Source organism: Urtica dioica, chromosome 1 (assembly GCF_054948205.1).
Source record: "Urtica dioica subsp. dioica isolate 48M chromosome 1, U.dioica_male_clone48M_v1_H2, whole genome shotgun sequence".
Lineage (NCBI taxonomy): Eukaryota > Viridiplantae > Streptophyta > Magnoliopsida > Rosales > Urticaceae > Urtica > Urtica dioica.
Window position 1 is genome coordinate 15,933,258 of NC_142756.1, and position 23,906 is coordinate 15,957,163.

At 37.3% G+C, this 23,906-nt stretch overlaps 2 protein-coding genes across 3 annotated transcripts; one reads left to right on the forward strand and one right to left on the reverse strand.

Annotated features, from left to right (window-relative positions):
• Nucleotides 1–399: 399 nt before the first annotated feature.
• On the reverse strand, nucleotides 400–8,207 carry LOC149407507 (tRNA(His) guanylyltransferase 1-like). 2 transcript variants are annotated; one of them, XM_089614236.1, is made up of 15 exons: nucleotides 7,993–8,204; nucleotides 7,842–7,894; nucleotides 7,051–7,197; nucleotides 6,326–6,457; nucleotides 6,163–6,207; nucleotides 5,892–6,061; nucleotides 5,703–5,788; nucleotides 3,424–3,531; nucleotides 2,780–3,036; nucleotides 2,532–2,663; nucleotides 2,394–2,438; nucleotides 2,130–2,299; nucleotides 1,777–1,862; nucleotides 818–919; nucleotides 400–659 (listed from the first exon to the last, which is right to left on the reverse strand). In XM_089614236.1, exons 3-15 carry the CDS (start codon nucleotides 7,152–7,154, stop codon nucleotides 540–542), a joined length of 1,557 nt encoding a protein of 518 aa, XP_089470362.1. In that variant the 5' UTR covers nucleotides 7,155–7,197; nucleotides 7,842–7,894; nucleotides 7,993–8,204; the 3' UTR covers nucleotides 400–539. The 2 variants fall into 2 exon arrangements, 1 of the variants encoding a protein (XP_089470362.1); XR_016296961.1 differs by having other exon boundaries at nucleotides 553–659; nucleotides 1,777–1,882; nucleotides 7,993–8,207.
• Nucleotides 8,208–18,124: 9,917 nt separating this feature from the next.
• LOC149407508 (uncharacterized) lies at nucleotides 18,125–19,591 on the forward strand. The gene is made up of 3 exons (XM_089620483.1): nucleotides 18,125–18,295; nucleotides 18,357–18,855; nucleotides 19,143–19,591. Exons 1-3 carry the CDS (start codon nucleotides 18,125–18,127, stop codon nucleotides 19,589–19,591), a joined length of 1,119 nt encoding a protein of 372 aa, XP_089476609.1.
• The last annotated feature ends 4,315 nt before the right edge of the window (nucleotides 19,592–23,906 follow it).

Genomic DNA, 23,906 nt, shown 5'->3' on the forward strand with positions numbered 1-23,906 from the left:
AACCGTCATTTTTCTTGATTTTCTTGATGTTTAACAATTTTTTTAAAAAAAAAAAAACTTGTTTAGTATTTTGGACTCAATTTAATTTTATATAATGTATACAATTTAATTTAGAAGGAAAATAATTTGTTAATGTTTGAAAAGCAGATATGACTGAAAGGATCTGAAATAGCAATTATTTTTTAAATATTACACATAAAAAGTGTTATTTCTGTAGTTTCTCCGATAATAATTGGGATCCCATAATAATTCTAAGCTTAAAAGTATCATGATAATTCAAAGCCACAACAATATAAAATTATCAGGGATTATATTGTTTAGTATTTGAAAGATGTCATTTAAGGTCACAATTCCAAGTGATCTGGAATCTTGACGCATTAGCCTAAGCAAAGTGCGATATGAAACAAATGACTTAAAAATTAATGGTCTAGCTTAACAACTTCATCTACAGTCCAATACTTTTTCTCAACTGTACAGAACATTGAATCATAATTTTCAGAATCTAAACTTATCCCAACTTGAGTTGAAGAACAGACTTTTCAGAGTCTATCTGTCTTGTATTCGAGAATGCACCGATTGTCGATCCAAAAGCTCGATTCGATGATATTGCAATATCTCACCACAACCTGCTTCTGAGAAGTCCCGATAGACGATCCTTCCTGGGCGAATACAAAGAAAACGGCTAAAAAAACAAGACCAAGGAGTCGAGCAATAACCTTTTAGTTTTGTACAAAATCACCTATAAATTTTATTTAACCACAGGATATAACCAATGTGAATAAATTAATTTTTATGAAAGCAAATGGTAAAAGATTACCCGGAAGACCGAGGAACCTTGGCGGAACATGGCCGGTAACGAGTTGTAGTCAGTGATACCGAATTTTTTAAGCAACTCCAATTTCTCTGCTGTTTGGGTACCCTGACAAACAAAATTCGAATAAGCGGTGAATGTCAGAAAAGGGCTAAATTCTTGGAACTCCATGGTCAAACGAATCATTCTTGTCATGTAAACAAGGTGAGAAGAGAGCTTGAGAGCTGCCATTTGGACTTGATGGAATGATTCTCAATAAGCTGAGCAAATATCTAACGCGATAATCCAATCAAACAAAACTCAAAGCAATCAACTGGCATATAAAAAAATAAAAAATAAAAATAAAATAAAAGAATGAGTGATTAGAATGTAACCAAGACATTTAAATTAACCCCGCCCCCGAAAGGAATTTTGCCTTCTCCTCTATTCTCTCATATGATACAGCCTGGGATTTAGATCTCGTAACTGGGCAATTGATGATTAGATTTTTTTTGTAATAAGAATGAAGAACGCAAAGTTCCACCAGAACCTAATCTCTTCTCGTTCTTGAGATATTATGTTATTTGGTTGGAAGCTGATTTTCTCGTTGACTTTAAAGTCTCTTAAATAGACCTAAGTTTACAACTGAATGGGCCGGGCCCAAAACCATAAATCTAGTTACATAATAAAACTCTAAATTAATTAATTTAAATTCGTAACAATAAAAAACACATAATTAAAAATACTAATTGCAAGACATAAAAACCTTAATTCAGAATTTACAAGTCCTAATTCCCATATTTTAAAACCATAAATAACTAAGTACGTATCGTCGTATAACTTTCCTCCTCAATCCATTATAATCCTATTTATTTATAGACCAAGATATTTACTCATTACTCTGAAACCGCCGATTAACCAAATTACTAATTATTACACAGTTACCCCAGTTCCTAAGACGTTATCAGCAAGATGAGTTGTACTACCTTCAACTGCTTCTGAGCTTCACTTTTTCCTTTGCCGCTCTTAACAAGCTCCCAGAAACAAGTGTTGTACTGATTATTAATGTGGCCTGCACAAACCAAAAAATCACTACACGTGTGATAAGATCTAAGAGATCAGATTTGAAACTAACATCGTTTATATCACGAAATAAATCTAAAAAAAATACTACGCCCCTCACACTCAGTCAAGCATATAAATCAGAGGCGTGACGGGCATCAAAATGTAAACAAGAATGTACACAAAGCAATGTGATGCTAGTAGAAGTGTTATCTATCTCGGTTTCATGGTTAGAAATGCGACGCTCCTCAGAATTATTCCATGTTGAGAAACTCACAATCAACTTGTCTCCACGCCAGATAGTCCCGAAGAATTTCGGCCGTTGGATAGCAAACGGCACGACCATCGAAGAACGGAGGGTACTTCAACTCTTTATTTGGCAGGAATTCCTTCCATTTCATCACATACACGGCTGTGAACAGCGATACAATCGATGTTACAATGTCACTGCAACATTACAAGGAAGACATTTGTTAATCGTGCTATGAAACTAAGTTATGAAGAAACTCCTTGTAAGAAAATAAGAAAAATTACGCTGAACCTTGCTCGCCTTTGATACAACTGTGAATCCTTCTTCAAAACAAAGCTGGAATGATGCGGTTTAGAGAAGAGTGAGTTTAGGGAAAGATAAAACTGACATGTTCGGTTGAATAAAATATGTACAAACAGAAACAAATACCTGTACTCATCGCTGACCCCATACGCAAAAACCAAGTCTTGAAACTCTTCCAACACCGCAACCGCACATGAATTCATGAGGTCAAGTGCTCTCTCGTCGTTTGGCTTAATGAATCCATGAATCTCCGTGAACCTACCAAAAAAATAAATGAATAACTTGAAAACTAGCATCACCAATGAATTAGCTTTTCCGACATCAAATTTCTGTTGATTGAGATTGGTGATGTAAATATATACACAATGATTTACTTGTGAAAGTGACAGCCGTCGATTCGAATAACAATCCATGTGGATGGTAATAATTTTGGCTCAGCTTGGAAGGACCGGATATAATCTAATTCGGTCTTTCCAAAGCCATCAGTAAAGCTTCCAAGCTCCTTCACAAGATCAGGATTCTGATTCCAAAAGGTTTTACAACCTATATTCTTCGAGTGAATTATGCCAGCCTTTCTCCTACGTCTCTTAACTGGAGCCCCGTCATCATCATACTTAACAATGTCTTCCACCTATAAATTTAAAAAAGATGAGATCTCTTTCGCTACGACATAACTTAGTGTGAAAGCAATCCAAACAGACATGCTTACAGGCATTTTCCAGTACTCTAACCAAAACTAGAACACCGTCTTAAACAGCTAACATAGAGCAAAGAGCTTTCTGAGAAGACAGCAGTTAACGGTAAAATAAAATTGAAAATTAAAAAAAAAAAAAAAAAAAAAAAAAAAAAAAAAAAAAAAATTCCACAGAGACATGAGAAAAAGTACACTCAACTCTCCTTTCCATGAATAATATATCCAAATGGGAACAGATGGATCGCTTATGGTTAAGAGAACAGTGCTAACATTCTAATGAAGCTAAAATCGTGAGTGTTTCGTTCAAGTAAAAGAGAAGATAACCTCAGATTTGAATATGCAGGATCCCTGACGGTACATAGCTGGCAGTTTCTCATAGTTGATACCAAACTGTTCAAAGAGGAGGTCGTGTTTCTCCCTTTTTCCGGTTCCCTGCAGATTTTGCAAGCATAACACAAGCAAAAATCAGTAAGATCAAAATATTATACATTATATATACACTTGTATAAAAAGGCTATTACACTACCACCCAAAATGGTTGAATTTACAATACTTTCTATTTGACTGTCCCACCGTGGTGACGATTATAGACAATATAGAGCGGAGTAAAACAAAAAGCTAGTTTCAATCCCTTGGGTGCCTATACTATTTCCCCTTCTTCTCCGTAGCTGCAGAAAATGGCATATTCTTCTTCACCCTCATCCTTGCCTCCGAGATACTCAGGCTTGATAAACAGACCAAGCTGCTCCAACATGGCTTCGGTGTAAACCGGCCAAAAAGAACCATCAACACTAAGCGGGGTATAATGTTACATTGTCAAGTATGGGATTGACATGTAGGAGTCCCACATCACTAAAATATGGGCTTAGGGTGTGGGTTTATAACCTCTTGGGCACCCTCTCCTTAATGGCTGGGTTTTGGGGATGAGTTTTACCCAAAGGGTTGTATCATATAACCACTCAAAAGTTCCAATTCCTCGGCTGTTCTCTCCATCTTCTCAAATGTGATGCAAGCAGCTTCTCTCTCTCTCTCTCTCTCTCTCTCTCTCTCTCTCTCTCTCTCTGCTGCTTCAATTCAGCAGCAGCCTTCTGTCTTAAGGCTACTTCAGCTGCTCTCATTTCACCTTCAATTTTTGCCTTCTCTTCACATTGCCTCCGTTCTAATCTTTCTTTCTCCTTCTTCAATTGCTATGGATCATTTTTATCACCATTATAGAGAGACTTCTGTTGTGCTCTAAAGATAGTGACAGCAAAACAACATTCGCGGGGGCCTTTTGTGGAGATAATGGGACATCTGATTGATTATTGCTATCTTGTCTAGAAAGAGCATCTGCAACAGTATGTACGATATCGGAGCTAGGCCACACACTTTCAATGTCCACAGTGCTTACATCAGAATCAGGATCAGCCCTCCCCATCGGGGATGCTGAGACATAGCTCACCAGTCCTGACACTACACTATGAGCGTGATTATCTCCGTCCAGTGATCTGTCAGTAGATATTACACTAGAGGATCAACATGCTGTGTCATTTGATTTGGTACCTTTATCAGACTTCTTGGCTCACTTTGTGAGCTCTTTTTTGCTGTTTTCATTGGCTCGAAAGTACACCTCGCAATTGTCTCTTTCAACGGGGTTTCTTTTTCCAGCGCAGCAGTATTACCCAAGGAAGCTGTCGTGTTGATAACAATCTTGATCTATCTACACGAGGATTTTTCCGACTCAAACTTCGAACCTTTCACCTCCTCCATGACTTTCCATCTGCTCTTGAAAATCTGGTTCAGCTCCTTAGCCATCTTTTGACTTCATTGGAGGGAGGATTGTAGATCATGGCATTCGAAAATGTCAATCGTACACCCGATGCAAACTCATTGATGTGAGAGTAAACCTGCCTATCCAGATTGCACTTGATTTTCCACAAGTCCACTGGTCTAGATATGATCGAGAACAATCAGGTATTTGCAAGGAAAGAGGGTTGACGGGTTGCTTAAAAATCCAACCAACTCCGTGATACATCAGATTTCCGTGCACTGTGCTTTCACGTTGCGTTCAATCCTCTGCCTCCTCTCTCTTTAATCCTCACTCTCTATAACCCATATCGAGTCACGCTTCTTTACAGCAGAGGCGGAGTTTTTTTGCACTATAATAGTCGTGACTTAGAGAAACCTGTGGTGTAACTACGCAGGGCGTTATCGCTGCATCGGTTTCTATTCTTTTCCTATTAAACTTCAACTTCAACTTCCGTTGAGGACCGATTGTTTTAGTGGTGGCAATCATTGTGAGGAACTTGGACCAGGCTATTGAACTACTACGCGGGATAAATAGGGTCAAACCGAATCAATAGAGCCGACTTTCTCTACCCAGAAGATATTGGAGACTCTTTGAAGCGAACATCAAAGAGAGGGCTAAGAGCTCCTTCTTAGCCCTCTCTTGGGCCGTCGCAGAATTTCGAAGGAGACGAATAACAAAGCTCAGCGAAGCTTTAAGAGGTTTATAGTGTTCGCTTCAGAGTGGCTTCAGGGAAAGTTTCCCTTGCTAGCATCAGTGGCTAAACGTATGATGAAAAAAAAAAAAAAAAAAAAAAAAAAAAACACCCAGAAAGTACCTTCAAGAAATTTTGAGCTTCCATCTCACTATTCCCGTCCTTGATCAGCTCATGTAGGCATGAGGCGTGCTGGTTGTTTACATGACCTATCGAACATTATTTAGAAGGCTTTATAAAGAAACAGATTAGTCGATCCAAGGGTGAAAAAATCGACGTAGTACTTAAGAGTTGTTTAAAATGCTTACGCACATTCATTTTGCCTCCAAGAAAGATACGACTGAAGTACTTGTATCGTAGCACAACTAATCACACGCGAACGGAATGACGGTGCATATTTCAAGTCTCTATGAGGAAAGAACTTTTTCCACTTTGTGACATACGAAGAAGTGAAAAACGACGCGATAAGAGACTGAATTTTGCTGCAGAGTCCAATTCACTACTAGGTAAGTTTCTACTTTCTAGTATGCTAGAAAACTAACAATGAGAGTTAGAATGGTAGAAAGTAGAGAATTATTTATACCTTGCACGCCTTTGGTAGAACTTGGTAGTCTTCTTCAACACAAAACTTCAATCACAGAACAGAACATAATCAATATTACAAAAGTAAAACATCCATATAAGTATCATATGACATGAGTTTTTTAATGTAAAGAAAAGAAAAGTAAAAAAAAAAAAAAAGGTACCTGTATTCATCACTGTATCCGTAGGAAAACCCAATGTCAGGAAACTCTTCTACCGCCGAAGAAGCGCAGGAGTTCATCAAGTTCAGTGCCGTTTCGTCATTCGGTTTCGCAAACTCGTGAACTTTTGAGAACCTCCAAAAGATCATAGTGATAGAAAAGAAGAAAGAAAAGAAGGAAAAAATATATATATATATATATGCTTGAGCTGATGTGGTTTATATCTTGAGCTAGCAACGTATATTTAAAATAAATGAACATGAAGAAAAAGCAATGCCTGAATTTATATGTGATTTAAAGATGTTAGTAAGAAACTGTTAAGGAATTTGTACTATTCGAGCCAGTACCAAGCTACATGAAGCAGAAATCAAATCTTCTCAATTCATGCTTCCCCTCCAATTCATTACATCAGTGTTTATATATGGCTCTGTTCTCCAATTAAACTAAACATATACAGAAGAAACTTAATAAGAGAAGCTATAGTTTGGGCCTTCACTGATGCCCATTATATTCAGCCACCAATTACCCAGCCCAACCCATAACCGTATCAGAAACCAATATGTGAAGTAAGCCTAATACAAGGCTGAACATATGTTGTAAAAACAAAACAAACAAAAAAAACATCCGATCAGGTTTATTCATCTGGATATTTGCTCAGAAACTACATATATTCAAAACTCCAAAATCCAAAAGCTTGAATAACTAAATATACATGTATATTTAAGTACCTTTGGAAATCACGGCCCTCTACTCGCACAACAATCAGAGTGGGGGAAAAGATTTCATCTTCAACTTCGAACGATTTCACATACTCATATTTGCTGTTAGCCATTTCTGACAAGAACTTGTTGAAAGATACAAGTATAAATCAACACCTGAACATCAATCATCAATTGTTGAATATAAATCATCATTTCAAAGATACAAGTAATAGATTTGTAATAAAAGGAAAAACAAAAACAAACAAAAAAATAAATAAGTGGGAACAATTATCAAACTGGTGGTGTGCACAATGAATTAAAGACACTTTTTTTTCTTTTGCATAAGAGTTGCCATTTCTGAAATCCGGTCAAATTTACGAAAGAGTACCTTCTTTAAACACTAAAACTCTCACAATATTCTGAAGAATTCACAAAAGCAATCAATCGAAAAGAAGAAAAAAAAGAAAAAAAAGAAAAATATATATATATATATATATATATATATATATATATATTGTGTCAGAGCCATATAGTGATACATTATCAAGACAGATTTTCATTTTCAGATTTGTTGAAGATAGATGAAAAGAATAGGCCATGATTTTGATCTTGATTCCGATTCGATTATTATGAGTAAAAGGAATTCACATTGTTCGCAGGTGATAATTGAAAAGTACTCGAAGACAGACCTGCTTGAAATGACCAAAGAGAAGTATGTCATGGAATGGTGTGAATATTTTATTAATATAAATGCCTTGAAACCAGAATGGTGTTATTCTCATAAGCAAAACATCAAACAGATGATATGCATTACTGACCTTTGGCGGGGGTCAGGGGTCGAGGTTCCACTATTCTCTCATCTTCCAAAGTTCTGCAAAGAACACCAATGAGTCCCAAAAGTTAAGCACAATCACAATTTCAAAAGCATGGAAAATAATTAAATACTGATTTAAGCAATTTATCGCATACCGTGGAGAGGGTGACGGAAAACCATGGTGATATCACGGCGTTGTGGCTAAGCCCAGAGGCCGAAATTCTTAATCAAAGCGAGAAACGACTACAACTACGACAAAGATTTAGTGGCGACGACGCTGATCAGTACACTTGCTTGCCGATATAAAGGAAATGGCCTCATAAATATTTAAATATTTTCGAAAACATATATTTAAGAATACCATAAACATATGATAGTGCCATGTCTAGTTTGACTTGTTGAACTCTTCGGCACTTCATATTAAATTTTAGTTGCACCTTTAAAAAAATGTCCGTAAAGTTTAACAAAAATATACGTAGCGGCCTCAAATTAAGCATGATTTAATAATGCGAGAACAGTTCCGATCGATGTTTCGAAAGAGATTACCTACATAGAGTTAGTCGACAAGGTGTACAAGAGAATCGATATAGACATATTCAAGTATGACTTAAAATTTGAAGTTCCATATGCAGTGGGTATGATGCCGATTGAGCCTACTTTGTTGAAAGACGATCTTGACGTTATGTATTATACGAAGTACAAAAGTCGTAGAAGTTTTCCGCTTTGTGTAAGCTTGGTATCGAAAGAAATCATAACGTGAAGTGCAAATCAAGGAGTTGATAAAGGAAAAAGTGTGATGAATAAAGAATTGTCTCGAGTTGAACTCAATGAGACAAAATAATCTGATTATCAATGATCGACACAATGTTCCTATCATCAACAACCGACAAGATGTTCCTGTGTTCAACAATCGAGCAGATGTTCCTATCATCCATCAACACAATAGTATCAAAGATGATGAGTTGTATAAGGGTGATGATGTTGGAATTGATCTAGGGTTAAGAAAAAGTTTAACGCTTCGAGCAAACGGCGGAATTTAAAAAATTTATTTTAAAACGAGTAAACCGATTATACTAACCTAGACAAAGAGCAAGTACATGTAAATAAAAACTATTATGAGCATTAAAATTTACTAACCTTTTTAGAAGCTTGAACGTTGATGAGCCTTCGGAAGGTTGAAAACGTTCGTCTCCCCTCGCAGCACGTCTCTCTTCTTTCCTCGGCAACTCGAGCAACCACAAAAGTTTCTATCACTAAAATCACTCGAGAGAAAAGGAATTAGTGAGTGGGCACTTTTAAACACGACGACTCGAGAACAAGTCTTAAAATCGAAGAGCTAAAATTACTAGGTCAAATGAGGACCTAGGTGCCAAAACAAAAACGAAAGAAAACTTAGAGAGAGAGAGAGAGGGAAGGGGCGGCCAAGCTAGAGAGAGAAGCTCCCAATCTCTAAAACTTGGGATGAATAAAATGTGAGAATGAGGCCTCTATTTATAGGGGAGGGATTACCTTCAAGAAGGTAGTTTCCTCTCCTATAGAATATCACATATTCATGAGCAAAATTTGCTTATTACCCAATAGAGTCACACGGCCAAGCATGATTCAAGCAAGTCCTTCGATTTGTTTCCTCTTTTATTTTGCTCTCTCATTGCCTCTAATTGCCGCCCACTATGACTTCCCACTAGAGGAAACTTGTTTCCTCTTTTTCTTTTGGCAAGTATCTTGATACATTAATGCACACAAAAAAACTCTCTCTTTTTCTCCTTGGGTTGGGCGGCCAAGACCTTCTAGAAGGCCCTTTTAGATTTTTCTTCACTTGTTCATGACAACATAAGAAAAACCCATTAAGAATTTTCAAGTAAAATTCTATGAAATGAAATTAATCCACAAGGCCCAATGAACTCATCATGGCCGAGTGATTTAAGTCATCATATGTCCATGTCAAAAAATTTATTGACATTCATTTCATCATATGTCCAAAAAGACAAAAATACACTTTTGACAATTTTCGTAAATCTTATCTCGTTCTTGTTTTGACTTAGCTTCTAGTTTAACTATTCCTACTCGATATGATTTGTGACAGTGACCTCATGGATCCAAATGAACAAAGCTTGAGCTAAAAACTTGGACTCAAAAGTTCACAAACATTTTTCCAATTTTAGCTTAATGTCAACTGACTCCACTAAAGAGTTGACACTGAAAATCTCTCGGTTCAAATGAATTTATTTTCTACTCAAGAATTCAACCTAATTGTAATGAGTGGATCCATTGAATATTATCTATGTTTACCCTTCATGAATATCATCAGCTAGTCGGGATTTACAAAATTACCATTTTACCTTTCTAGCTATTATTTCCTCAACTCCTTTGTCGCTTGTGAATAAGTTAGAAACAATGTATTGACGAGCAATCTTGTACATGGATTCCATATCTATGAGAACTTCACAAAGTTATTCATGACATCTTCACAACTTAGTACTTCACCAATAGGTCCTGTTCAAAGTCACATAGTGAGTCCGAACTCTGAATTTCTCAAATGAGAATACGTAAGTTGTGAAATGGCATGTCTCATTTCAGGATTAAGGTAAGCATGATGCAATTCATATGTAGTGACTTCGAGACATAAGAGGTTAAATGGTTTGTTCTTATCTTGTCTCTAGAAGTGCACTGGTCAATTCAGTACCTTCGGAAGATACCTAGAAGAACTATAAAGTCTCCAACTCTCAATGCTCCATAACCAGACATCATAGATTCTCCTAACAATCGTACTGAGATCAATAGTCATTTGACCCTTAGATTGCGAATATATCGTTTTAAGCAAACTACGAAGAGTTTGTTCATGCAAATCTACATTTGTCTCTTCGTAAGTTGTTATATTTGTTTATGGACTAAAGACTAAGGTTTTATCATAAAGCTTCACACAAGGAATAATGAATTAACGTTTCAACTTTTCATTAATGAATAAGCAATTACAAGCAAGAGTCTTCGTGAGACTTTATTACATCAAATGTACAAAAGTAAAGGCTACAACTCTTCTTGTGGGCACCATTGACAACAGATGAAGTATACAGGCGTGACAGAGATGATTACCACAACAATGACCAAGATGATGAACTAAACAGTGACGGAGGTGATGAAGACAACTGTGATGGAGATGATGAAAACAACAGTGACAAAGGTGAAGAATTTGAAGAATTCGCGAACCCTCAAGAATATGAAGATTTTTTTGAATATTTTATAGTACCATCGGGACACCGTGAACCGTCACGTGGGCCTCGTAAAGTATCACCAACGGATAGCATGCCTTACTCATGGAAGCCTCCGATTTCACAGCCGATGATGTTGTCAAGGAAGAACGTAGTGAAGGTCCAAGTCTGTATCCAACTTCTTTCACATGTAATATAAATGAGATGTATTTATATTCTTAAATGAAAAATGTTACGTTATAAGTATTATAACCGTTGAATGCAATAGGTAGCATATCTTGGGAAGGAGTTTGAGTCCAAGAAATAAATGAAGTAAGAGATTCACATTTTTTCTCTAAAAAATCATTTCGAATTTAGAGTAAAATCTTCTTCGAAAAGGAGATGGTATATCATATGCAAAAATGATTTGTGCACTTGGAAGCTGAGGGGTGTTGTGCAGTGGTCTGATATGTGGCAGATTATATCTTACGAGAGTAGACACTGTTGCTCACGTGTGGTTCGAATAGAAGGTCATAGATGAGCTGCTCCTTGGGTTATTGGGCACGTCTTTAAAGATAAGTATACTATTCACCGCAAATGTGGTAAATGTGGTGGTATGGGCCATAACAGGAAGATATGCACTTATAGGGATTGAAAACTTTTTTTTTTCTTTTATCTTTGATTTTGTTATGAAATTAAGACGTTTGTATTTTTATCTTTACAACTTTTGGTTTTTAAATGTAGAACATTTTAAGTTTATTTTTATATTTATGTTTATGTTTATGACATTAACATATTTTTGAAAAATTTAGTAACATCACAAAATTTAATGACATAACATATCAAAAAATTAATGATATAACATATCAAAAAATTTAATGACATAACATATCCAAAAATTTATTGACATAACATATCAAAACATTTAATGACATAACATATTTAAAAATCTATTGACATATAAATAAAACATTCCACATATCTCAAACTTTTTTCAAAATAAAAAAAATAAAACATATCATCGCAGTTCCGTCTGAAAAAATAAGTCAATCAACTATTTCTTTCTGAACGTTCTTATGTTGTCGCTTTGAAGTGTATCAAACCCCACGTCGACAAGGATGTACTTCACATACTTGATTGCGAACATCCCGCAATCACCACTGAAATAAAAAAAAAACATAAAATGTTATACACAAAATACGCTAAACAATTAATTATACAATTTGCATACCTGGCTACACATTATGGCACGTTTTGGTCGACTATCCATAGGAACGGTGGAAGTAGAATTTGGTCACCATCTAGCTCTCGCTCCGCCCTCAGATGCTTGTTGAACAATCCCGACGCTTTCATAACCGTTGGTAACGCTCGAGCCCAATTCTACATTATTGAATGAATATAAGATGATAAAAACATCGGATTCACTAGAGTTCTTTAAACTTCAAATTTTACTAACCTTCATCATTGTGTTGAAATCTTCTGAATATGCTTTCAACTAGACAAGGTGTTTCTGGCAATCCAAGACAATTATGGTCCACTCTTGGAGGTCGACCCGGAACGTGAACCAATGCATGTTCTTGAAGTTGACGACAAACAAAATCTCTCGTACCAGTCCATGGCAAGACTTACGAATCTTTGTAGCCAGTCATCGGGGTCAACACGCTTTTGGCATCCCATTCTACGACATTTACCTATGAGCCTTGTTCAGCGGCTATCTTCTTGTTCTCATCTTGCTTCGTATAACGACCGTATACGTTTTGGACTGATTGAGTATCCATGATACGGGCGTCTTGACGATACTCGACAAACTGTTGTTGGCGTCTCCGAACCATATGCAGAATAGCATCAACATGTTGTGAACGTGTATGAAATAACAATCATATTAATTAAATTTTTATTTAAATACGTATTAAAAGTAATGTAATTCAACGTACCGTATCGGTTAGCCATTTTCCGTTCTCCAATAGGATCTTGAAGAACTCGGTAGACACCTCAGTGGTCTTCAAGTAAACTCTCTCTATCAATTTGCCTTCATATTTCAAAGTGCGGGTCAACTTGACAAAATCATTGAAAGAAGAATTTATTGATTCCTTCAAGGCTCTGAACGACCCGTACTTCTGAGGAGTACTTTGGCCGCATCGGGTTGGTGAAATCGGAGGGGAATGTATCTTTTTGGCGATACCTTTGAGATAGCGTCCGTACCAAGTCTCTTTCGAGTTTCTTCTAGGCTAGGGTTGAAATTGGGAGTAGCTTCTTCGATACATCGAGCCACCGGGAACGGTTCCTACTCGGAGAAGATGACGGCTTCGTCGAAGAGGGCGGCTTTGTCGAAGAGGACGGATGTGAAGGAGGAGGAAAATGATTAGGTGGAGGATGACTAGGAGGAGGACTACGCGATCGATGTGGATGATGTACACTAGCTTGTGTAGTTGGTAACGACCCCGGAGGTAAATCTGTCAGGTCCTCGAGCATGAGGTTTATCTTCTCAAACATGGCAAGCTGTAAGTTGATGACACCAAATACTTTAATAAGAAACTAAAAATTTATAAAAACGACTGATTTAGAACTTAGTTTATAAAAATTAACCTGGTCTCGCCTCATTCTCTCTAGCTTGCGATCGTTCGTACTCAGAGCTCTCAAGACGGTCGCCTGAGAACGTACCATTTGATTCCACATATCCTCCTTCAAAGCCCACAGAGCAGGATGATCGGGAGCTTCAGGACGAGCATAAGCACGCCCAGGACATTCGGACTGAAATGAATGATGAATAAACTAATAACTAATTAATAAATAAACTATTGATTCATTAGTAACTAAAATCATATTTAATTAATAAAATTTACCTGACGAGTTACTCGCAGAGTATCCGAAACATGTTCTTCATCGTCGTCTTCCTCACCCCACAAATCCTCATCTTCATCCTCTTCGGCTTGTCTCAGTACGCTAGCTTCTTTCGTTGTTGACTCTACTAAGTCAATCTCTTCCTTGATATTACGTGGCTCAACCACGTCTTCACCTTCTGTCGGATAGAGCGATTGATTGAGTTGCGTCTCTAGTAGCTAGAAAAATTGGCGCTCTCCGGTCCGTGGTCTCAACATCTGAAGAACGCCAACCTACAAGATACCAAACAGTTATAAATATTTAAAAGTTAGAGACATTAAGGTATTTAAGCTCAAAGTAATTACCGTTTTTTTACTAAAATCTTCTCGACGTCCCTGTGGGTGACAACGCGGGTGCTAAACCAAGAATGCATCCTCGGTACTCGAACACCGGCATTTTTGCCGAACTGCTGACCAATCTCCGGGATAGCCTCATATGCCCAGTATTGCACGGCGTGCAAATTTCCTGATAAGGAATACTTCGCCTCCTTTTGGACAACATTTTCTTTCGCAAATTTCTCCTGAAATCGGTCATGGTAGCGCGATAAATTCACCGATAGAGACGACAGAGTTTCGGCCCACGTGATGTTCCCCCACGGCAGAGAATAGAACAATGGAAAGTCTTCAATCATGTAGAGATATTTATCGTTGATGTTTTTGTTGTGTTCTAGTCCGCGAAGATACCCCATGACAAACACACACAAACAAGCTTGTACGCATCATTCGGATATTGACAAGTCTTTAACACATTTACCAAGACGTCGAACTTGGCATTTGACAGGCCGTTCAAGTAATTCGTTACAAGCCTGTCGCTCATTTGCTCGTCCTACTCTGCCGCTGCTGGACCATCTTCCATAGTGAATCCGATTATCAACGCGTATTCGAGCCGTCCAAATCTCACGCGCTTATTTCCCAAACCGAAATGTATCTCCCCCGTTTCGTTGGCACACTCTTTCGGAGAAAAAGCGAATACATGAGTACCAGGGAAAAGTTGAGTGTGGCCCCTCGAAGAATTGGGCGAACGGAGTCTCCGCGACCCGATCAAATACACCATCTTCAAGTAACCCGAACCACCATATGTGATTCGACCCGCAAACTCATGCTCGCATAGGAATGTCAATTTTTTCTAAAACACGAATAACATATAATTATCATTAAATATTAGTAACCAACTTAATCTCATATTTTCCCTAGTCTATTTTTCCTAAAATATAAAAACATAACAACAATATTGTTACTAAAATATAAAAACAAATCAACAATTTCTTAGTAAATTTATCATAAAAAACAACAATTTATAAGTATAATGTTACTAAAATATTAAAAAAAAATCAACAATTTATTAGTAAATATTCATAAAAACAACAATTTATAAGTATATTGTTACATAAATATTAAAAAAAAAACAAGGATTTATTAGTCAATTTATCATGAAAAACAACCATATATTAATACATTTATTCAAAAAATTAAATAATAAAAAATTCAATTAAACCATCGGATTTGGAACTTCATCGGATCTTGACCAAAAACCATAAGATTTTGGTGGATTTTATCGGAGCAATTGGAATTCATCGGATTTTGGCTGATTTTATCGAAATTTTTTGTTTCAATGCGTTCGGAAAATCCGATGAATCTCATCGAAGATCGTCGGAGTTCATCGAATTTCATCAAAATCTGATGAACTCCGATGAGCTCCGATGAAATTCATCGGATTTTTTCCATATTTTTTAAAAAAACCTAACTCGATCAAAAGCTTCAAATCCGACTATTTTCATCCAATAATCATTAATAATCACTGCAATCATGTATATATACTATCCTACACCAATAAAAAAAAACATGAAATTAAGATAAAAATCTAACCTTTTTCGTCATTTTGATCTATGGAGTCTTCAAAGACTTGGAGACGATCGTGGAAGCGTGGACAGCCTTAAACGCCGGTGGAAGCTCGTCGGAATCACTTGGAGACGTCGGAAATGGTCGGATTTTGAGGGAGGGGGTCGGATTGGGTCGGATTAGGAGTTTGAGAGAGAGAGAGATGAAGAGAGTTTGAAATGAGATGGAATGAGAGATGAAGAAGGTGATTTGAATTTTAGGGGTATTTTTGTCCGAAAAGTGTCCAAAAGTCCAATTTCGTGTATTATTGAATTAGTTGGTCTAACTAATATATTTTGATAATTTTGGGGTCTACAAAATGAAATTTCTCTTTATTACATACTTAAGAATTGAAACTATAAAAACATTTTAGTAATTATTTCTTAATATTAATCAAGCATTAATAATATATTTTTAGAAAAATACTTACTTACTTTTTTTTAATATTTATAAACGTCATTATATTAAAAACGATTGGCACCGGATAGTTTTTCTTGCTCTAGTTTTGCAAAAAAAATATTATACTTTAAAAATAAAACTCTAAATAACTATATGAACTAATTTATATATATATATATATATATATATATATATATAACAATTGACACTGGATTATTGTTTTTTTTCCCTTCTTTGTAGCCTTTTGCAACACATACATTACTTACACACTACAAAATTACTTTAGCATCAAAGTAAAGTTGTCAATTGGGCCGAGCCGCCCGTGGACTAACCAGCCCGACCCTTCTTTTTAGAGGTTTTGGGCCGGTCCGACCATTTTCGGAAAAGGGTCAAGCCGAATCGGGGTTCATGAAGAGCCTGGGCTGGGCCTATGGTATAGGCTCTTAAGCCGGACCGACACGGCCCTCATAAAAGGCCAACCCGGGGCCGGCCCGGACCCTGATTAGGCCCGGTTCGGGCCCAATCCTTTTTTTTCAAAATTACGTTTTTATGTACAAAAGTAGTTTTTGACACATAAATTTAATTTTATATTAATGTATAATTTTTTTTTACTCATATTTTTGTTGTTTTGATTAAAATTGTATTTTTTAAAAAATTTTAAAAAAATATTTATATATTATTTTTTTATGATTATAGTTTAGACTTTTTGAGGCACAACTTAGGCCATTTTCCAGCCCGGGCCTAGGTCCGACCCTCGGCCCCAAGGGTCGAGGGCTTCCTGGGTTGAGTCTAAGGTCCTATTTCTTAGGCCGGGCTTGGCCCTCAAATAAAAAGTTTTGCACCGGGGTCGGGGTCTGGCCTCTTTTGAGTTTGAAGAAAAATGCTCGGTCTGACCCTTTCGACGGCTTTACATTAGAGCGTAAGAAATGTTGTTACAAAAATACTTATATATTTATATTCAAAATATACTTTAATATTAACATCAAACACTTTGAACATCTAGCTACTTATTTATAAAACAAGAATCTAGAGCATCTTACTCGTGGTCGGTAGCTTATATGTCTTATAAGATTGAAAACTCAATAAGTGGAACAACTAACTTGTTATAATGCTCGTGCACAAATAAGTTGCAAGAAAGAGTAAAGCAATTATAAGAATACATACATCTACCTACTTAGGATTAATCCTAATTTCCATATTTGAATAATAAACGATAACATGTTGATACACAGGTTGATGCTCAACCGTATCTCGGATATCAAGAATACTTGGAAATATCGCATATTAATTTGTTTCTTAGTTTTTGTAGGCTACGTCCAATAATTACTCATAGATTGAATACTTTATAAATATTGCATCATTAGAGGGAATTCTTAGATTTACTGGTCAATATTATAATGTATTAGTGGATATTTAATATTACAGTGCCCTCAAAAAATAAAAATTGTTAAAAACGTAATGTCCTATAATTAAGGAAATTCAAACAAAAATAAAAACATTAAGAGAAAACAAAAGTATCAGCGTGTATTAAATTTTTTTTAAGGAAAGTTTATTGAATTTCAAATATGTTCCAGGACGGTTAGTCAGCATTTAAGAAAAAAAAAACTACAAAAAAAATAATGTTGATGATGACAATAGCCCATTTCATTGTTGTCGACCTCTTTCAAATATTTAGATTCAGTAGAGGTTAGAGAGAGTATAGCGGAAGAGAGTAAAGAAAACAAAAATTGCTCTAGCTTTTCTGTAAATCTCAGAAATTCATCAAAACACATACCGGTATTTAGCTCTCTCTCTCTCTCTCTCTCTCTCTCTCTCTCTCTCTCTCTCCCTCTCTCTCTATCAATACCCCCATAATGTTGTTCACATGGAACACTTTCACACGAAAGGAAGTTTGCTCAGATTACATCAATTGACTGGTTCAACAAATCGCTTCTTGCTAAAGTCGGATGGCGCATCATTCGACACCCCTCCTCTCTTGCTTCAAGGGTCCTAACCGAGAACTACCTTTCAACCAACAACTTCCTACACGCCACCTGCCCCAGGACAGCGTCCAGTCTCTGGCGAGAGATTCTATGGGGTCGGGAAATCATCACCTGAGGATCTCGCTGGAGAATTGGGTCTAGAACCTCCCTGGACGTTCGCAAAGACCGATGGATCCCCCGTCCCCCTGATTTCCAGATTCGCAATCCAATCCGTATTCCAGAAGGCACCAAAGTCACGGACTTGATGCTTCCCCACGGAGATTGGAATAAGGAGCTCATTCACTCCTATCTCGACGAGGACGAAGCGCTTGAAGTACTGAGAATCCCTTCGACCATCTCGCGCACCACCGACACTCTATGTTGGCACCACACTGCTGACGGTGAGTTCACAGTCAAGAGTGGCTATCGAGTCGAGGCAGACAACAAAGCCACTGCTACGGATCAAGCTGGCCCTTCTAATCCCTGTGCAACCGAGCTGTGGTGGGAATCCATCTGGAAACTAAACATCCCACCAAAGCTCAAGTTTTTCGCGTGGAATGTCTGCCATAATTGGCTCCCGATGGCTGACAACCTCACTCATAGAGACATGGAGGTGGCTCTCTCTGTGGCCGATGCAAGAAGGATCAGGAGTCGATCCTCCACGCCCTCTGGACCTGCCCCGCCAGCAAAAAAATATGGAAAGCAACTCCCTGGTGGTGATTAGTCAAAAACAACTACAACGAAGACATGGTCGGGTTCCTAACCGGGATCAAACACGATTTGATACTAGCCGACTTTGAAAACTTCATCGCGATCACACGGAACATCTAGAATTCCAGAAACGATGTGGTTTTCAATGACAAGATGCGTCCCCCGACGGAAATCGCCAATTGGGCGATGAATTTCGTAGAGGAATTTCGTAGCTGCAACCAGCGCCCGCCTCCAGCCCCAAAGCTCCTAGGCCACAACCCTTGATGGTCCCTGCCACCATCGGCTGTTACAGCCCTGAACACAGACGCCGCTCTCACCGCGGACGGTCTCCGGTGCGGCTTTGGGGGTCTTCTCATAGACTGCAATAGGAAGGTCATCCTCTCCTTCATTGATCAATGTCAGCGCCCCCTAAGCCCGATCATTGCGGAAGAGCTTGCTATCGGACTCAAGACTTATCGCGACTTTGGCATCAACAGCGTGGCGGTCCAAACAGATTGCGAATCCTTAGTGAAACTTCTCCGCTACAACTGCTCTTCGGCAAACGAACTCGGTCTCGTCCTCGACGACATCCGGCTCTTATCACATGACTTATCTTTCTTTAGTGTCTCTCACACCCCACGAGAGTGTAAACAAATTGCTCACAATCTGGCTAAAATGGCCCTTCAATATGACTCTTATGTCTACTGGTCCTACAGTGTTCCTCCCGACATGTGGGAGATCACACTTGCAGATATGCCTTAATCAAGGTCCAAGTGACATCTTTTCTATAAAAAAAAACCGAACATGACATGTATTAAATCTGTATTTCTACCTTTTCATTGTTCTTCGCTTTAATCAGTATTTAAGGGTTTCTATTTCTACTGTAAATCTGTATATCTATGGAAAGAAAATGCACAGAGCCACATATACATACATAACAAATCAATTGTGGTCCTTCACTAGAGTTCAATTTACAAAGTATGTCATTAGGGCTTTGCTTTCTTCATAGTACTAAACAATTGTAGAGTGTGCAGATGTATTGAGAACTCTTTACAAAATTATAATATTATTAGGCATCCTCAAAATATACTTTGTTAAGGGATGATATGACAATTATACATTAGGTTTCAAAATAATGAACATTCTGAAATCAACCTGAAATGTTCAATAAAGAAAACGTCATTTTGATAAGGATAAATTACATTGTTGCCCCTTCAACTATGACGTTGGTTACGTTTCACCCCCTGAATTCTAAAATTGTGCATGACAGACCATAAAATCCTATATTGCAACAAATTTACCCCTTCTGTTAAGTATTTAACAGATTTTAAATAGTCAATGCTTATGCGGGATAATATTTAGGGATAAAAGTGTAAAATCATTTTGAAGTCGTTATTTCTAATTGGAATAAACACATCAATGTTAGTAATAACTTTATGTAAACTAAAAAAAAACATAAACCCAACTCATGCTCGATCTGTGACTTTTCTGACGGAACTATTGATTCCATACCGGTGATGTTTATCGGGCTGAGTCTGGTGCTTGGAATCGGAGTGCCTTACATTGTTGCTTGGAATCACTTATAGCTCTCTCTGTTTTCTTCCTATGAAATTAATCCATATCTTAAGTTAAAACCATTTCTAATACACCCACAAAATAAACCTGTCAAACAAATCCATCAAACCAAGTGCAACAAAATTATTATAACATCCTTAAACGTTCTCTAATCTTTGGTTTCTAATTCCCGTAAAGACATTGAAATCTTAAACAATTTTTTTCTTTCCTTGAAAACGCATTTATGGAGTCACAACAGTTTTGGCCATATTACACCTTACCTCCATTTCGCCAACAAATTAGCCAAACAGGGCCATGAAATCTCATTCTTTATACCAACAAAATACAGTCTAAGATCCAACACTTCAACAAACTCTCAACCTCGTCACCGTCGTCCCTCTTTCTTTCTTTCTCTCTCTCTATCTCTCTCTCTCTCTCTCTCTCTCTCTCTCATCTTTCACCATGTTATGTTTAAAAAAACACAGTCGAGGGCCTCGTGAGGCGGAGCGTGGCAAAATGGTCGATCTCCGTCAACCTAGTCCTAAACTCGGGATCCTAGGGCTGATCTTCGCCAGCCTAAAGAGCGGAGGGATTAATCTCTCTGGCTACGACAATTTGCTGAACGATCTACAAATTACCATTCTCGTGAATCGCGACCTTCGCGCCTTTGATCAAACCAGAAACTGTGAATTGATCTTGCGGTCTTGCCTTATTACAAAAGTTCGTAAGGATTTTTAGGGACAAGAAGAAGAAGAATGGGAGAGAGAGAGAGAGAGAGAGAGAGAGATGGAGATGAATAATTTTTTTTTCTTATTTTACTTTTATAAGGGTATTTTGGTACTATCACAAAAATAAGTGGTCACATGACCAACACATGACAAATAACTAGACGTCCGTCAATAAAATTTAACAGAGGTGGTAAATTTGTTGCAATGTAGGATTTCATGGTCTGTCATGAATGATTTTTAGAATTCAGGGGGTGAAACGTTACCAAAGTCATCGTTGATGGAGCAACAATGTAATTTATCTTTTTGATAAATGAATAAAAAAGAAGAAGAATAAATCTCATTTTTACCCCCTGGACTCGTACCCCGGTTATATTTCACCCCCTCTACTCGAAAATGTTGCGTTGAGAATCTCTTAACTAATGGCGTTATTACACGTTGCCACTTCTGTCTAATTTTGGACGTTAAATGTCACGTTTTTTGTCACATGAGATTTAAAATATATGCAATTATCACTATACCCTCGTTTTATTATTTTTATAATAATAAATTATTAAAAAAAAAACTCTTCTTTCTCTTCTCTTCTTCTCTTTCTCCTTCTCCGAGGCATGTTCCCTCCATTTCTTCTTCTTTTTCTTCTCTCCTGAACCAACCCTCCCACCGAAGCATTGATGGCCTTATTGCTCGCCTCTCCAGAGCTTCCCATCCGAAAACATAAAGAAAGCCCCAAATGGCAACACCAATAGCAATCGAAGCTCTGCTCTTATTCACCGAAGAAACAAGATCTGCGTCGCTGGCGATTGTTGCTACTTCTCCGGAGAAAGTACTTCTGAGCGTGACTCGCCACCTGAGTCGGCGTCCGAAGATATTACAATTCCATCTCACGAAATCAAATAGAACCCGAGCCCAACAGAATCACAATTAAGAAATCAACTCGATGAAACTAAAGCCCCGATTCCAAAATCCAAACTATCATATAAACACACAGACATTCAGATCAAACAAACAATTTCGGAAACTGATATTCCTTTCTCACAATTTCCACAAATTTGAGCAAACTCCAGACTCAAGTAAATACAGTAAATCGCAGAATCAGCATAGAAGCAAAAGCCCCAAATTTGAAATAAGAAAACCCTAATTTTCGAAGGAAAAACAGGGATTTCCATGGGTTTTTACCTAGCTGTGTGAATCACCGAAGATATCAGGCGAAAATAACTTCCCTCCGTACATGGATTCACGACGAAGCTTTGATGAATAATCAAAATCGAACTGTCACGCCCCGGAGAAGAAACATAGGAAAAAGAAAGAAAAAAATACGCAGAAGAGAATGAAGAAAGAACCACGACCGAAAAAAAAAGAAAGATGAAGAAGATGAGCGAGAGGGAAAGAAGAAGAGAGCGACATAGAGAGTGAGCAGGAGAGATAGCGTGGGTGAGGGCTGAGCGAAATCAAGAAGAAGAAAGAGAGAACTTGCGAGAAAAGGAGGGAGGCCGAGAATTCACGCTGGAGAAGAAGAGAAACGCTGGAAATCCCGTGAAGTGAATGGGTTTGCTTCCTTTTCCAACCCCTCTTCTTCTTCGTCCTCATTTTTTTTCTTTTTCCTATGTTGTGACACGAACTGATATAATAACAATTTGATTAACAATTTTAAATATTAAAAGTATTTAGAATAACCAAAAATACTATAACACCCTTTAAAATCATGTCACGTCATCAAAATGTGATAAATTAACGTCCAAATACTGACGGAAGTGGGGCCTTGTAACACGTATCTGAGTTTTGAGTTGAGTTTTGCAACATTTTCGAGTGCATGAGGCGAAATGTAACTAAGGTACGAGTCTAGGAGGTAAAATTGAGATTTATTAAAAAAAGAAATCAACATGAAATGAGAAATCCTTCAAATAAAAAAAATTTAGAGCCACATGTTGTCACGAAAGAAACTCCTGTGATTTTAGTAATATGCCCTCAATTTTTGGTGTAATCTTCTGTGCTACTCTCTTGCGTTTAGACTGTCAAATGTAAACATCGCAAAGTTGTATATAATTGACTAAGAAAATTCAACAAACCCTGTAATTCTATTATTAAACAGTGTTCTAATGTTGTAGCTTTTCTATGAATAGAAAAACTAAAAGCGCCACTCCAAAGAGGAGAAACAGTAGCAAGCTCAAACAAGAACTTCCCTTCACACAGACACACCAAAAAAAAAATACTCAAATAAGAACAACATTTAAATGCAAGTTTCTGGAAGGGAACAAAAAATTGACCATGACATCATTATCAGCACAGCCAAAATGCAAACCAAAGCATTCAAAAACAACCACCAAACTTCAAAAAAGAAAGACAAGAGATAAAAAAATCACTCAAAACAATTCACACTTAATTAAATAAGCTTTTCAGAAAAAATAAATCCATGTTTGACATTTTATCAAACATCTGCAAAGCAGATAATAATTAAATGGAAAATCCAAACTTTACTTGGATATGACTATTTCCAAAATCAGATGAAACGAAATTAACTTGGATTCATTGAGTTTTCGAATTTCAGAGGCAACAGAGATTAATCATACGAGTAGGCCAAGTGATAAAGAGCACTACACAATAAAAAAGAGATGAGAAATGGTAAGAGAGAGGGATAGAGAAGGAGAGAGAATGAGGGATCTGTGTAGGAGAAGAGATGAGAAATAAATCGCGTATTGGAAACTTCTGAAACTTTTTTTATTCAGAGAAGAGAAACAGGAAAAAAAAAATAAAAAATAAAAACCTTTGTAGTGACGTGGCTTAAAAAAATGCGTTAGGGT

Bases quoted from the DNA above. Each gene is read 5' to 3' on its own strand.
- LOC149407508 (XM_089620483.1), top strand. From the start codon at position 18,125: ATGGCGCATCATTCGACACCCCTCCTCTCTTGCTTCAAGGGTCCTAAC. The intron at 18,296-18,356 runs GTCTAGAACCTC...CCTGATTTCCAG, and splicing joins GGATCTCGCTGGAGAATTGG to ATTCGCAATCCAATCCGTAT. The intron at 18,856-19,142 runs GTGATTAGTCAA...CGGCTGTTACAG, and splicing joins TGGAAAGCAACTCCCTGGTG to CCCTGAACACAGACGCCGCT.
- LOC149407507 (XM_089614236.1), bottom strand. From the start codon at position 7,154: ATGGCTAACAGCAAATATGAGTATGTGAAATCGTTCGAAGTTGAAGAT. The intron at 2,300-2,393 runs GTTCAGCGTAAT...GTAATGTTGCAG, and splicing joins TTGTATCAAAGGCGAGCAAG to TGACATTGTAACATCGATTG. The intron at 660-817 runs GTAATCTTTTAC...GTATTCGCCCAG, and splicing joins AAGGTTCCTCGGTCTTCCGG to GAAGGATCGTCTATCGGGAC.